The 14,245-nt window shown below is 37.8% G+C and overlaps 1 protein-coding gene across 4 annotated transcripts in view; it reads left to right on the forward strand.

Annotated features, from left to right (window-relative positions):
• Positions 1–203: 203 nt before the first annotated feature.
• Positions 204–14,245, forward strand: part of glis3 (GLIS family zinc finger 3) — a 20,170-nt gene continuing 6,128 nt past the window's right edge. Inside the window, exons 1-9 of one of the 4 annotated variants that reach the window (XM_015027469.1) lie at positions 204–628; positions 2,376–2,863; positions 3,623–3,788; positions 3,876–5,019; positions 10,467–10,628; positions 10,736–10,846; positions 12,196–12,313; positions 12,437–12,509; positions 13,224–13,518. In XM_015027469.1, coding sequence (XP_014882955.1) covers positions 2,485–2,863; positions 3,623–3,788; positions 3,876–5,019; positions 10,467–10,628; positions 10,736–10,846; positions 12,196–12,313; positions 12,437–12,509; positions 13,224–13,422 — 2,352 coding nt within the window. In that variant the 5' untranslated portion in view covers positions 204–628; positions 2,376–2,484 and the 3' untranslated portion in view covers positions 13,423–13,518. Of the gene's footprint in view, positions 629–2,375; positions 2,864–3,622; positions 3,789–3,875; positions 5,020–10,466; positions 10,629–10,735; positions 10,847–12,195; positions 12,338–12,436; positions 12,510–13,223; positions 13,519–14,245 lie in introns of those variants that run through there. The other 3 variants (XM_015027464.1, XM_015027459.1, XM_015027456.1) reach the window with 3 other exon arrangements.

The following is a 14,245-nucleotide window of genomic DNA, read 5'->3' on the forward strand; positions in this document are numbered from 1 at the left end:
ATTGAACCCCTATAAAATTATATTCAGTTTAAGTCAGGTATGTATCTAGCACCAACTTACAGCAAATTTTGTAGGAGGATATTGTATAAAAAACATAATTTGTGGTGAAAGATAAAAATATTCCCCCTAATTAGCTTTATTTATGTATAATAGTAAAAAAAAAATTAGATAAAAACTTTATGAATTCTGATCTGGAAGCTTCACAAAGTATAATTCAGTTGAAGGTGCATAAGAGTTGTAAATAAACCTGCAGTCTGCGTTTAGGATGAGGAGCTCTGTCATACACACTAACTAAACTAACAAAGCAAAAAAAAAAAAAAAAAAAAAACACTTAATGATTTACTCTTGAAGTGCTCTTGAGATGACGTAGTGCACATACAGCTGCGCCAAGGGCAAAAGTATAATCGGGACGCAAGAAAGCAAAAAAAAAAAAAAAAAAAAAAAGAAGTTGTTCCTGGAAACAGAGGATAAAGATCGCGGGGAAGCTGCGGAGGGATTTCTAACCGGCTCAGCTTTATTTCTCACTTGTCAAAAACTCGGCAAGAAAAACCAGAAATGAGAATAAGGTGAACAACTCGGAGGACTGAAGGGTCCGGTCAGTTTGGGGAACAGTGTCCGCTCATTGCAGGTAAGTTGATGCGTCACAATGACGCGGTGATAAATAGTCTTTTTTTTTTTTTTTAATAAAAGTTTTGTAGATATGTATCAGGCTACAAAGCGTACAATTTACTTGAGATTTCACAAATGTTCCATGACCATTCAGGACTCCATTTTCTAAATCCGTTCATAGCTGTTTTAATGATATTATGTTGATTTTCAGGCAGTCGGACTTTATTATGTGCCCTCTCTTCGAATTTGAATTTGATAAAGTTATTAATTTTAATGATATAGCGTCTTTCACAGGCAACATCACAATATACCACACAGCGTAACAGTTGAAACATGTTAAAAAAAAAAAACCAAAAAAAAAAACTTATTAAACCCAGCAGACAATCATGCAGATAATTCAAGAGTTATATAAAAAAAGTAATCCGTTTTTGTTTTTGTTTTTTTTTTTTTGTTTTGTTTTTTTAAACGCGTAAACACTCTCAAGACAATATAAACAAAAGGAACCTTTTTCCACAGTCAAGGTATAAAAGTCTGGAAAAAGTGATCCTGTTATATTTGGACCCTGGAGCTAAGAGCAGACTGACAAGAACTTGAGGTCTTCAGTTGGAATATGTCTTTAATAATTCTGTCATGGAGAAATGAGCTTAAGTTAAAGTCTGATGGCTTGTTAGGGAAGTGTTTCCCAACCCTGGTCCGAAAAGACACACTGCCCTGCATGTGTCAGATGTTTCCCTACTTCAAGCGCATATAATTTCAGGTTTTTGCTGAACTGCAATCATCTGTATCAGATGTCTTAAATCAGGGAAACATCCAAATATACTGGACAGTGTGCATTGAAGACCAGAGTTGGGAAACATTGAGTTAGAATGAGAACAAATTCTAAAATGAAAAGGTGCCAGTGCAAAGACATCAAACTTTGTTCAAGTATATTGTTTGTTTTTTTGTTTTTGTTTTTTGAGGAAGTAAAATCAAAAACCAAATTACAACAGGACATAAATTCCAATTATGAAACTTCAAGAACACGGTGAAAACCTACAGTCACCACAAAGTGTGATTACTAATCCGGGAGCAGGTGGTTGATTATAAACAGGGTGCAACTGTGTGGGAAGGCAAGTAGCTGATGTTGAACCAGGAAGAAGGAGAAGTGGCAGATGGAACACACAGGGAAGCAAAATCACTGAAACCAGAACACAGTGCAATGCATGAGACCCAACGAACAGGTTTGATTAAAGTATTAATCCAAATTCAAACGAAATGAGACATTTAGAAACAGAAGCGTCGGGAAACCAAAACTGAATTCCTAGAGTTTATGGAGCAGTTCTAAAATAAACCAGGAACTCGGATCAACGCAAAACAACCAAAACCAAAAACTGCAACTCTGAGCAGAAATTTAATATGACAGATCAATAACAGAAGAATTGAATGAGCAAAATAAGAAAATTACAGAGGGACAAATTCCAAAATGAGACAAAAAAAGTCCTGAAGATTACAACACTGAGTTGGTTTAAAACCTTAAGGATACGACGGCTCCTTTTTCAATTCAGAAGATAGTGTTATGAGTTAGTAATTTTAATAAAATCAAAGCGATCAATCATCCAGATTTGGAAAGTGATTAAAACTAAATTGCATCATTTTCAAGACTTTTTAAGACTACGAACATTTCTTATTTTTATTTACATACTGAAAGGATTTATTGTGTATACTCAATTTTTGATTTATTTGTCCTTTTTGAGATTATTTCTTTAAACTTTTTTGTATATTTGAAGGCATTACCCTTGGACGCCCATCTTTGATACAAAATCATCTTCACAAGACACAGCTCTTGGACTAAGAGTTCTTCATGAGCGCAGATCCTTTGCAGAATCTGCCTCAGCCATGAGTGGAAAAGGTTGCCAGCTCCTGGTGTCTCCCTGCAGCATTCCTCCATCGCTGAATACAATCAGAGGCCACCAGTCCCAGACCATCGGGATACCCGTGTCTTCCTCACCTCAACAAGCCGGACTTAGGTCGTCCACAGGCAGAACGGAGAAAGCAAAAGGCAGAAGCATCCATTCTTTAGCATTTGGAAACCAAAATGAGGGCCATGTTGTCCTCCCTAACCTGAGCCTCCGCAGAAAAGTGTTGACCAACGGAAAAAATTTAACGGTGCCACCCAGGAACCCAGAGCAAATACCCGCTTTTCCACTTCAGAACACAACTAAGACAACTGCCAGGAACGCAAAACTCCTAAACTCTTCTATCTACAGTGTCAAAGGTAAAAAACAAAACTTAAAGGATGAAAATGTCTTGCAAAAATGCTTGTGTGAGTAAAATCTAGGTGTTACTTTATTTTCTAAAACAGCATTTTAAAGCTTTTCACTGTCTTACAAAAGTATTCAAACTCATTAAACTTCTCACATTTTCTTACCCTGCATCTTATTGGGGTTTTGTGTGTTTTTATTTGAATAAATAAAATATTCCTGCTAACACTGGACACGTTCCATGTCTCTGCGCTGTTTCAGGGTGATGTGGAGTATTTGTTTTCCGTCACCCATATGTTTTGTTTTGTTTTGTTTTTTTTACAGAGCACTAAAAGTTCAATGTTCTCCTCTAAATAGAGTAACTTCTTTTACTCAACTTAGACTTGTCTACAGCTTCATCCACCTGAGCTGAGCATCGCTACAGCTACTCTGGAATTACATTGGAACAATGATCTGCTTTAGAATAATAGCCATGTCTTTTTCAAAGCTTTTCAAAGCGTCTCTGCAGCTTCATCCCTGATCTGTGTGCTCTTTATATTTAGGGGCATTAGAATAAAATAGACTAGATCCAATGCATGCTACTCAAAGAGCACTGAAGACCTATAATTTCCAGTGTGGTTCACAGTTATATCATAGCTCATAGCTGCACAGTTAAAATCTGCTGATGGCTAAGTGCTTTTGAGTTTGGTTTTTATCTAATTTTGTCCCCATAACTTATAAGCTCTAGTGCAGTACAACCCAGGTTATTTTTTAAAGTTCTGGATTGTCTCCAGCTGATTTTGCAGTGTCTGGATCCACTTTTGATGCTTCTGGTCCGGCAGCGGGTGTTAATCTAACAGTGACCAGCAGTCCTATAAGTGCTTTCTCAGTGCCAACATTTCCTGCGAGACTTCGGCCTCCGTCCTCTCACAGTGTGCCATTTTCTCACAACGATGCCAGGTGAGCGATATTTCAGTGTTATGCCATTTGTATGAGGCCCTCACAAGATTTGATATTATTTCTAAAGCAAACAGGAATCTTTTTCAGGTCCTTATTTTCCAGAGAATCCCTGGCGTCCACCACCCTCAGCCTGTTTGAAACCCAGTCCGTGTTTAGTGGCAAACAGGACTGGGCATATGGCTACCGTGTGCTTCCCCCCGTGGGACTACCTCAGAGCTGCGCCCAAGCCGGTGAGGGCGGTGAACAACTCAGCCTCTCCCCCGGCACGGCCATGTCGGGCACCACCGCGTCAGGAGAAACAAGCACCTCCGCCTCCCTGCCCTCGTATCTTTTTGCTGCTGAGGCTGGAAGCCCGAGGCAATCTCATGCGAAGAAGAGAGCGCTTTCCACGTCGCCGTTGTCAGACGTCATGGGGATTGACTTTAACAGCATTATACGGACCTCGCCCACGTCGCTTGTGGCTTACATCAACGGTTCTCGCAGCTCTCCGTCATCCCATCTCACCCTGTCTCCTGTTCACTCTGACGGATATGGTCATTTCTTAGGGGTGAAAGGTCGCTGCATACCCCACCACCATCCATGCAGCGTGCCGGGCCCTACCCAGGCATTAACCCAGCTGTCAGAGTGTGGCCGAATGCAGGTGCTTGACGAGGGAGGGGGCCTGGAGAACCAGATGGCTAACATGATGGTGGGGCCGCAGTGCCTTTCACATGAAGAAGGGTTCCTGGAAAAGACTTCAGAGAGTTGCAGCCAAATGTCTAACTGCATTCTACCACCGTTGCAGCCAGAGCCAGCGTCGGTGACGAGGGTCCAAGAAGCCGCCGTTCCACATGGGCCTCCTCCCCCTTACCACTCGCATCATCACATAAACCCTCCCAGATACCACTGCAAAATGAAGGCCCAGTCTCAGAACGCTGCCATGCAAGCTCCCATGTTTCCACACAGGCACGGAGTCAGCTTTTTACCACAGATTCCCATGCTGGAGGAGGAGGAAGGGGAGGCGGAGGACTGCGGCACCCACTGCTGCAGGTGGCTGGATTGCACTGCAGTTTACGACCAAAAGGAGGAGCTGGTAAGGCACATAGAGAAGCTGCACGTGGACCAGCAAAAGGCAGAGGACTTCACGTGCTATTGGGTTGGCTGTCCACGAAACTTTAAGCCATTCAATGCCAGATACAAGCTTCTTATCCATATGAGGGTCCACTCCGGAGAGAAACCCAACAAATGCTCGGTATACCTCACATATTTTTCTCTTGCATCTCATTCTGCTGAAATCACTCCTGCATTCTCCTTGTTTCTGATTGTTGTCTGAAAACACTCAATCAGCAGAAAAGGTTTTGCTCCTCTGTGAAACGACATAACTGAATGCCGACAACCCAGAAGCATGATAAATGGCGGACCTCGCTAAATTCGCTTCACTATGAGCAAATTAACACTACAGTGTCCATTTGAAGGCTGCCAAAAAAAAAATCATTATTAGGGTGACTACCCTCATGTGAAATGACATTTGGGAAAGGTCTTCATTTAAAATATAGCCAGTCCGATTCTAACTTAAGCCACGGGGCAATTAGCAGAGCTCTGTGATAATTGGCATGGGAGTTAACTCAATTATATAGTTATTAAATAAGCACAAAAGAGGCCTTGCACTGCAGCTCTGGCAATACCCACTGGGCCTCTGCAAGCTATTGTGGTTGTCTGCATCCAAGGGGTTTGCCAGGACTGAGCCCGAAAAGCTTGGCTGCTGTCCTGGGAAGGTGATGCCCCTTTGGCAACAGAGATAGTTTATTTTAAAATGTTTCAGATGGGGAGATAAAACAAGGCAAGCTTTTTTTTTTTTTTTTTTTTTTACATTGCACCATCGATGCATAAGGTAATTAAAAGTTTTCTACAGGAAAAAAAATGTTTCAAAAGTTGTATTAAAATACAAAAAAAAACTTAAAATGGTAAAGGCAAAGTTTACATTAAAAAATAATAATGTGAAATGTAAATACAAAATGAGTCAGTATGTTATGATCAGCTTTGCTAAGCACAACACTGAGATCCAATAATACCAAGACATGTTACTTTTAATATGGAATTTAAAGTGCAGTCTAAGTGTAAATCTTTGATAACATTGTTTAATGTCATAGCTTTGTCAGTACTACTCCTAAATGAAAATATTTTTTAAAAATGCATACAAATTTTGTCTTCAAAGTGTGGAAATTAAAAGTTTATATTTCCATGTTATGCCACAAGCTTGAAACCATACACTGGTAGCAAAAAAAAAAAAAAAAAAAATTAAACACAGAAAATATTTTCATTTCTAAAGTTTAGATGGCATGCATGCATTTAACAAATCCCTTTCAATTAAGCACAGCAATTAGTGCATTTAATTACATCCTAATTACTGTAAATAATAGAACAAGACATGAGAAACAAAAAATCATGCAGGTTTTGCATCTCTAGACAAATTTTGTCAGCATAAAAAATGTCTCTTTGTGTCATAAAGGTTGTTTAGCACACACAATGGTGGAACCAGTTTATTTCTTAGACACATATATGCCTAGAATGTGTTGTCATTTCCTCACTCCTACTTCTGACTTGGATGAGTAATTAACAAGTCATCAGCTAAACACGGTTTAGTACATTGATGCTTTTAACAAGTTAAATATTAACATCACGCATACCTGCAGTCGACCTTCTGCTCCAAAATACTCACTTATTAGTTGAAACTGGCTCTGTTGCCATGGCGGCTGCCGTTGTTGGATGGCTCCCTTTAATCATTCGGTGATGAAACATTTATGGCAGCAGCTTATTGCCAAAAGGAGAATTTGAACCTGTAGTTGTTTCTCCAGAAAACACCTAAGCAGGAAAAGAAAAGCTTTTACGCAGGCTACCCACAGTCATTTGATTTTTTTTAAACATTTTGAAGCAGTTTGCATGTCTTAGACATTTTTTCCCTATGAGTAAAATTTATTTTTAAGAAGATAAAATATTTTAAAAAGTAGAAATATGTATTTTTCTTTAAGTAAATAGATGACAGCTACATAAGCTGTAGTATGTTATATGAGGCACATTGTGCCACCATCACAACATTGAAGTAGCTCTTGTTTCACAGCGGACATATGGGGCAGGCTAAGACTTGTACTGTTATCCCACAATCTGGTCAACAATTATTAAACAGTTTCTTTTTAAAAATACAACCGTTACTCACCAGTTTGTTTTAGGTAACCTAAGCAACAACATTTTTACAGGTATGCTCAGGGTAAATGTGAATTTTAAACAACTTGTAAATATGTAAATATATATATATATATATGTAAATATATATATATATATATATATATATATATATATATATATATATATATATATATATATATATATATATATATATATATAAAAGTACTAGTACTAGTACTAGTAAAGTACTAGTACTACTGTACTAGTGCTTTTGGTACCAGTACTGTACCAAAGTACTGTACTGGTACAGTACTGTACAGTGGTACTGGTACCAAAGTATCTTCACTTATAATATAAGTGAAGATCATTATTTTCACTTATGGAAATAATATCTTGTTGTAAGTGTGATGACTTAAAACAACCCTCTGTATCTTACTGAAAACTTTAATGTGAGTTAGTTTTGTCTTATTTCAAGTGTACTAAGATATTTGCACTAGAAATTAGACTAAAAGTACTTTGTAAGACTTTGTGCTTCCGCAGAGTGTGAGCTAATACCTCACAGAAAGCTTCCCATGATTAATTTGCCCCTAACATTGTTGTATTTCAATTTACATTTAATCTTTCCTTTTTTTCTCATTTTATTCTCCAACCAGTGAGGTTTTAAATGTGCTCTGTAAATAAATTGACACTGACAAGCTCGGAGAAACAGCAGATCCAAGAATACCGTCTATGCGATCATTGATGTCGCCTCAGAAACGGCGGTTTGATGACAAGCCCCTTGATGCGTTTTTGTTCAGTAACTGTTAGCATCTTTTCTGTTGCACCCTGCCTGTGGGTCAGTGTTTCTGATGATGAAATCCCCAGAGGCCTTCCAATTTTATCTTGAGAAATTGTAAAAGATATTTGAAGTTTCTAGTATTACACATACTACACATACCTAGAAAGTATGTGTAGTTAAAAGGGTTTCACAAACAGAAAGATTAAAAAAAAGGCACAAAAAATTTAGCCTAACAGGGTGTAGAATAGCGAAGTGACCTCAGAGCTGAACCGGGCACCAGACAGAGTCTGCTGGCACAGATTGCAGCTGTCATTGTTCAGCTGGGGCGTGAGTACCTGCCAGGATCTGTCAGAAGTTGGCTGTGAGACTGAGGAGCCACACTGCTTTCTTTTCAATCCTAAACATCCCTTGTGGCACAGCAAAAAGCCCTCCTCAGGAGAGCTTTGTGACTCAGAGAAGCGGAGAGGGAGTAACACAGCTATCTACCTCTAGACTTGGCTGGATTGCTGCCAGGGTTTTAGTTTTAAGTTAGTTCAGTCTATTTTTGGTGTTGAGAGGCTATTTATCTTTGTTTGCATTGGTTCAGGCAGGTGTCTTTTTCCTATTGTTGTATTGCCCTAATTCAGCCATTAGTGCAAGGCCTTCATAGTGCTATTAGAAATAGACATGAACTAAGATTTCTCTCCTAAATAAGAGATGTGTGAAACGTTTTACATATTTTCTCTCTTTTCTGTTTCATGTTTCCAAATTAATTTGCACTTCCACCAAATGTTTGGAATTCTCCCTGAACCTTTTTTACAAACCTTATGATTGGACCATGTAAATACCTTTCCTGGAATTGAGGCGAAAATCAGTTTTTTGCAATTGATTGCAAAAGCAAGATTGGCTTGTTTGATTTTTTATTTTTTTTTTCCCCAGTCAAAAATCACTGTTATGTTAAGAAAGAACGGCAAGAATTTCTCATTCTGTGAGGGGAAAAAAAAGTTTATTTATTTCTGGCAGTTATGACCAAGAGATAGAAGAATGTGTGGAATCCAGTCTTGGAGAAAGAATAACAATATCAGACATGCTCCTTGACCATGAGGCTTCATCAGGACAAAAAAAAAAAAAGGTTCCCGTCACAAACCACCCCTTCCAACCCCCCAGGAAGAGGGCAGCATGACTCTGGACTTAGGGGAAAAGGCTCTGAATGATTTGCATGTTTCAGGGATGAAGTCATTGGTCACATGATGAGGTAACCACTTATGTTGACTGGAATTAGACTTGGTATTAATATTTTCCTCAAACGCCAGACACTATCTGCCCACATAAGACCTTCTGTATGGTGCTGTCATTCATTAAAGTACTTTTCAGTCTTACAGAAAACATTAATACTTATTAGCTTACTAACTAAACATTGCTGTTTATTTATTCATAATCCGTAGCTGCCAAATGCTGTCAAGGTGATGTAAGATGTATGGTTAATAAAATGCAGCTGTGGTTATGCATGTTTAAACACTGACCCCTGCTGGTCACACTGCAAACGTGAAAACTTTGGGTCAGATTTGACTTTGGTAAAATCTAAACTCTGAAATAAGTTCTTTGTAAGCAAATTTGCCACTGAAGAATATTGAAACATTGAGCTGAAACCTATCACTGTAAAAACAAGCAGTAAAAGCCTTAAATTATCAATGCTTCCAAACTGATTTAGATTTATATTATTTGCTGTGTTAGCCGCTACAAAAACTTATCATTACTTCTAGTCAGAAAAAAAATAATTAATTAAATCTGATCCTGTCAGAAGGGATTAAAAATGTGGGGCTTAGCTGTACATGTGTGGCAACAATGCTGCAGATGCCTCCTAACACTGCTGTGCCTTGCTAAGTATTGTGTTATCTAACCTCTGTGGCTTTCACATAACACCTGCATTTGTACTGAGATTAACTGATCTAAATTGTATTTGGGGGTATCAGTTCAAAAGGGGTTGATCTTGTATCTCTTCACATCTCATTTATGGACGATTTGTGTTGGTCTTTCATAGATTTTGGAAGCATTTTTTAGTCCAAAAAGTCATTTTGTCCTTGTACAAAGCAAGGTACAACATGTCTAGAGGTACCAAAGCTTCTTAACCATGGATTTATTTTCACAAGTGTACTGTAAAAACGCAGTTTCATTGTGAAATCATAATAAAAGTAATTATTTTTTAAATTTAAACATGGAGAAAACATTTACATTTTTACAAGGAATAAAGTAAAACAAGGCCAAATTAGTGTTTTCCATATTCATAAAACCTGGGGGGAAAAAAACATAAAAATTAAAGTGCAAACTGAAATTATGATTAATTATTCAGAACAGCAACATAGAAAGACAACAAAATCAAATCCCATAGCCCATTAGCGCAGACGTTTTTCCATCAAGTGAAAAACGTCTATGCTGATTTTCATTTAAAAAAAAAAAACAGAGCAACCCAATCTAGAGCCTCAGGTTGCATATCCATGTTCACTCACGTGAACTTCTAACAAAATATGTTGGTTGTGGTTCTAATCTGATGCAACAAAGGGTGTTAGCATGTGTGAATACTTGTGCAAGGAACCATAAGTGACTTTTTTCCGAAAACTTTGCATTTTACAATTTAGGCCTCATTTTTTTAACAACACCTTTCATTTTAATGAGACTTGTTTCAAATCTTTGCTTTTTACAAGCTGCCGGTCTATAAGCAGGACTAATTTTAACCACATTTTATGTTCACACTGTCACAGTTTGAAGGCTGCAGCAAGGCTTTTTCTCGACTTGAAAACCTGAAGATTCACCTGCGCAGCCACACAGGGGAGAAACCCTATCTATGTCAGCACCCAGGGTGCCACAAGGCTTTCAGCAACTCGAGCGACAGAGCTAAACACCAGCGAACACACCTGGACACAGTCAGTGGTGCCTCATCACAATCACACGGTATAATTAGAGATGTTGTTTTGATTCTTTGGATCAGTGAGCGTTCACCGTCTGGGTTTATGTGTCTGTGGTTGTGCAGAAGCCATATGCCTGCCAGGTGCCTGGCTGTGCAAAACGCTACACTGACCCCAGTTCATTGAGGAAACACATGAAGTCTCATTCTACCAAAGAGCGGCAGTTACGGAAGAAGGTGAGTACCCCAATGCTAATATAGCAGAATAAAGCAGATGTTTTTTATCTGACGGATCATATAAGCAGTAGAAGGACAGGGAATTCAAACGCTGTGATCACTGAATGAAAATCCTTGGGCTGTTTTTGTAGAGGATCTCAGGAATTTGCTGTCTGAAGCTAAGCTGAAGAAACGAGTTTCACTTCGGTAGCATGACAGCCGTGAACATGAAATAAACCTCTCTTACCTACAGAACGTGACACATTTCATTTCATTGTGCTTTCCTTCGTCCTAATTAGCTCTGTGACAGGCTTTTCATCCCACTCACTTACCTCTGCAACTTAACTGTACACAGATGATCATTATCTTTAATTAAAGGTGTGCATGTGGTTAGATGGAAATGACTTGCAGCCAAGTTTGTCAATTTATGCACACTTAGGTTAACAGAGGCAGAAAAGGGTCTCACAAAATTACTGAGTAATGTTGTTTGTCTTAGTGTTTTCCCACTGAGAGCCACTCCATTAAGAGTTGCACTTTACAGTAGTGCAATTTTGCTATTAGGATTTTTGCATGTTGGTGAGGAAAGGTTTTTAATTTTGAGGTGTGTGTCATCGAAGATGCTAACAAAAATCACGAGGATTTGCGGAGATACATTTTTCTGTTTGTTTAAATGTAAGTTAGCTAATTTCAAAGATGTTTCTAAATAAAATCTGTGATATTAAATTTTTTTATTGTCTTCTGCACAAATAAATTTAGTGTTTGCTGAAAGCATAGAGTAAAAAATACATGTATTGACTTTCATACATAGAGATTCAAGAAATGGTCAAAGAAAATTCCAACATATTCTATGGAAATTTGTATGTTTATCACAAAAGTGTGAATCTTTGTGGATGCTTTTTAGATTGTCCTAACCTTATGCTTCTGGATTCTTTCTAGATCTGATGAACACATTTTTCATTCATTAATTAAATAATATAAAAATGAATATGCAATAAATGGGTTTTCGGAGTAAAACATCTTCTGGTAGACAATAGAAAACTTTGTGTAGCAAGTAACATTCAAGAACTTTTTAGGTGTCTTCAAGTCTGTGATGCTTAATAAAGAGATGTGATTACCTTAGCTACTACATTTCAGCAGCTGGAATGATTTTGCCAATGCAGACAGCTGACTGGCAGATAATCTTACAGGAGGGGGCGTGAACCCTTTTAATGACTGTTATCAGCGGTATTATTTACAGAAGTCGTGGAAAATTGTAAATGATATTTGTAACATTAGAACACAAACAGAACAATAGTGATGTAGTGAACTTTCTGTCAGTGTCTCTGCTGTCCATATTTGTTTATGTTCAGCCTTTTGTGTCGTTTCTGTAGATGAAATCTTCCACCGATGCAGCCCAAGACACACTGGCCGACTGTCTGACCATTCACCCTCTACATCCCGACATTTCCCCGCCGGCAAGGCTAGACAACAGCTTGAACCCAGCTCTTGGTGCGTCTCATGAGACATACTGCTGTACGTCAAAGTTCTGCATGTTCGCATAAATGCATTTAATATGAGAAATATATAAAAAAAAATTACAGTCCTGGGGTGTCTGTATTTCCTGTTCCTCAGGTGCAACACAAGGACAGGATTCTTATCACAGTCCCCAATTGACTCAGATGTTCTCCATGCCAGATGACTATAGGTAATTAACAATTATAGTTATTTTTATCATTGTTATATTCATTACATTTCAGTCATTTCTGAAAGTACTGGTAAGTCTCTCAGTTAAACCTTAAATCTGTCAGAAACGCATTTCAAAGCTAATTCTTGCTTTTATGATCAGAAGTTAGCAAAATAGCTTGCTTCATTTTCACCAAGAGGGAGTAAAGCACTCAAACAATGGTTGCCATGGTGTCAAGACTCCAAACACTTGATTAAAATAATCAGTTTTTGCAAACATCCATTTGTTCTTGCATTAAAAGAAAAAAAAAAAAAGGATTTCCTTATTTTTTCATTTCATTTCACCTTGATGCACGTTCATCGTATCGAGAAACAAGGTCTCGTGTTCGAGTCCATCTTGTTTTAAATAGACATGCAAAACATGTATGCGTTTCAACAAACTACAATCCACACAATACACACATTTAATTAATTAAGAGTCTAACTGAGAGTAAAAGACAGTTGCAACAAAACATCAAGAGCAGGAGCCGCCACCCAACAATTAAATTACTGTTTGTGCTTTTGCTTTTTTGCGAGTATGTGCAGTGGATGCTACAAGAAAAAGCTTTTCACATTTAATGGCCACAAACATTATTCACTTTTCAACCTGGGTAAAATGCCTCTTCAGTCACTCTTCTCTTCAAAGAACCTAATGAAGGATTTTTTTTTTTTTTTTTTTTTTTGTCCTCATGAGAAGCCAGATGCTTATGGCTCCTCAATGGTTCGGATTGTTCTCAGGACAGCAGTGGGCCAAAGCTTTCCCTGCGGGACGTCCGAGCAGACAATCAGCTTGTGAGAGCAGACCTCGCCTTGCCTCATTGGTCTCAACCGCTCGCATCAATGGATGCTATAGCCACCACCAAGAGCTGCCGGGGAATTCCATGAGTGAATCATAAAATCTAGAAAATGCCATCTATGCTCCAACGAGCGAAGGCTGTAATTACTCTTTTAGTTGTTAAATCAGTTGAAAAATCTTTGTTGGATTTTTTTTTTTTTTGTTTTTTTTTTTTTTTCATCTGATGGTGTTTGTTTCTCAGTCGGTGTTTTGTCTAAAACTTTACCTTAAAATTCATCTAATTTGCATGTAGCCTTGAAAAATTTATACCAGCTACTGTGTCATTTTAAGCAATACGGATTTATCTTAAAGTAATGCCTGATTTTTCATTAGTGCTTAACAAATATGTACATTTTAATTTTCCAGGATAACCTTTCTGCTAAAAGTAAAGTGAAGAAATGGAGTAAGAGTTTGTATCAGATAAAGTGCATTTCGACACTAAAAAGCAGAGAGGGTTTTCTTTTTAGATACATTTTCTCTTGAACACTGTGTAGGGAAAATCTTGCAGCAGTCACGTTTTGTGCCACCGGTTTATCAAACGCACTAAAACAAATTCTCAAAGCTGTTTGCAAGCATTAGATGTGTGCTGACTGGAGTTCGCTCCTCCTTGCAAATCTGAAAATACACCCAAAGACAGACGTGCTTATCTACCAAAGTTTAGAAAATACATCTTAAATTTGAATAACCTATCAAGTAGAAACAATTAATAGAAATATAATTTTTTTATAACACAGTATGTATGAAATTACTCCAAATTCAGGTGTTGCAGGATATGATTTACTTTTTTTTTTTTTTTTTTTTTTTTTTTTTTTTTTTTTTTTTTTTCCTTCTTAATAAAAAAAAACGGGGGGGGAAAAAAAAAAAGGTGTTTTTAAAAAAAAAAT

The sequence above is a fragment of the Poecilia latipinna genome, unplaced genomic scaffold (genome assembly GCF_001443285.1).
Source record: "Poecilia latipinna isolate Pla-1442-1.1 unplaced genomic scaffold, P_latipinna-1.0 Scaffold103, whole genome shotgun sequence".
In the NCBI taxonomy this organism is placed as follows: Eukaryota; Metazoa; Chordata; class Actinopteri; order Cyprinodontiformes; family Poeciliidae; genus Poecilia; species Poecilia latipinna.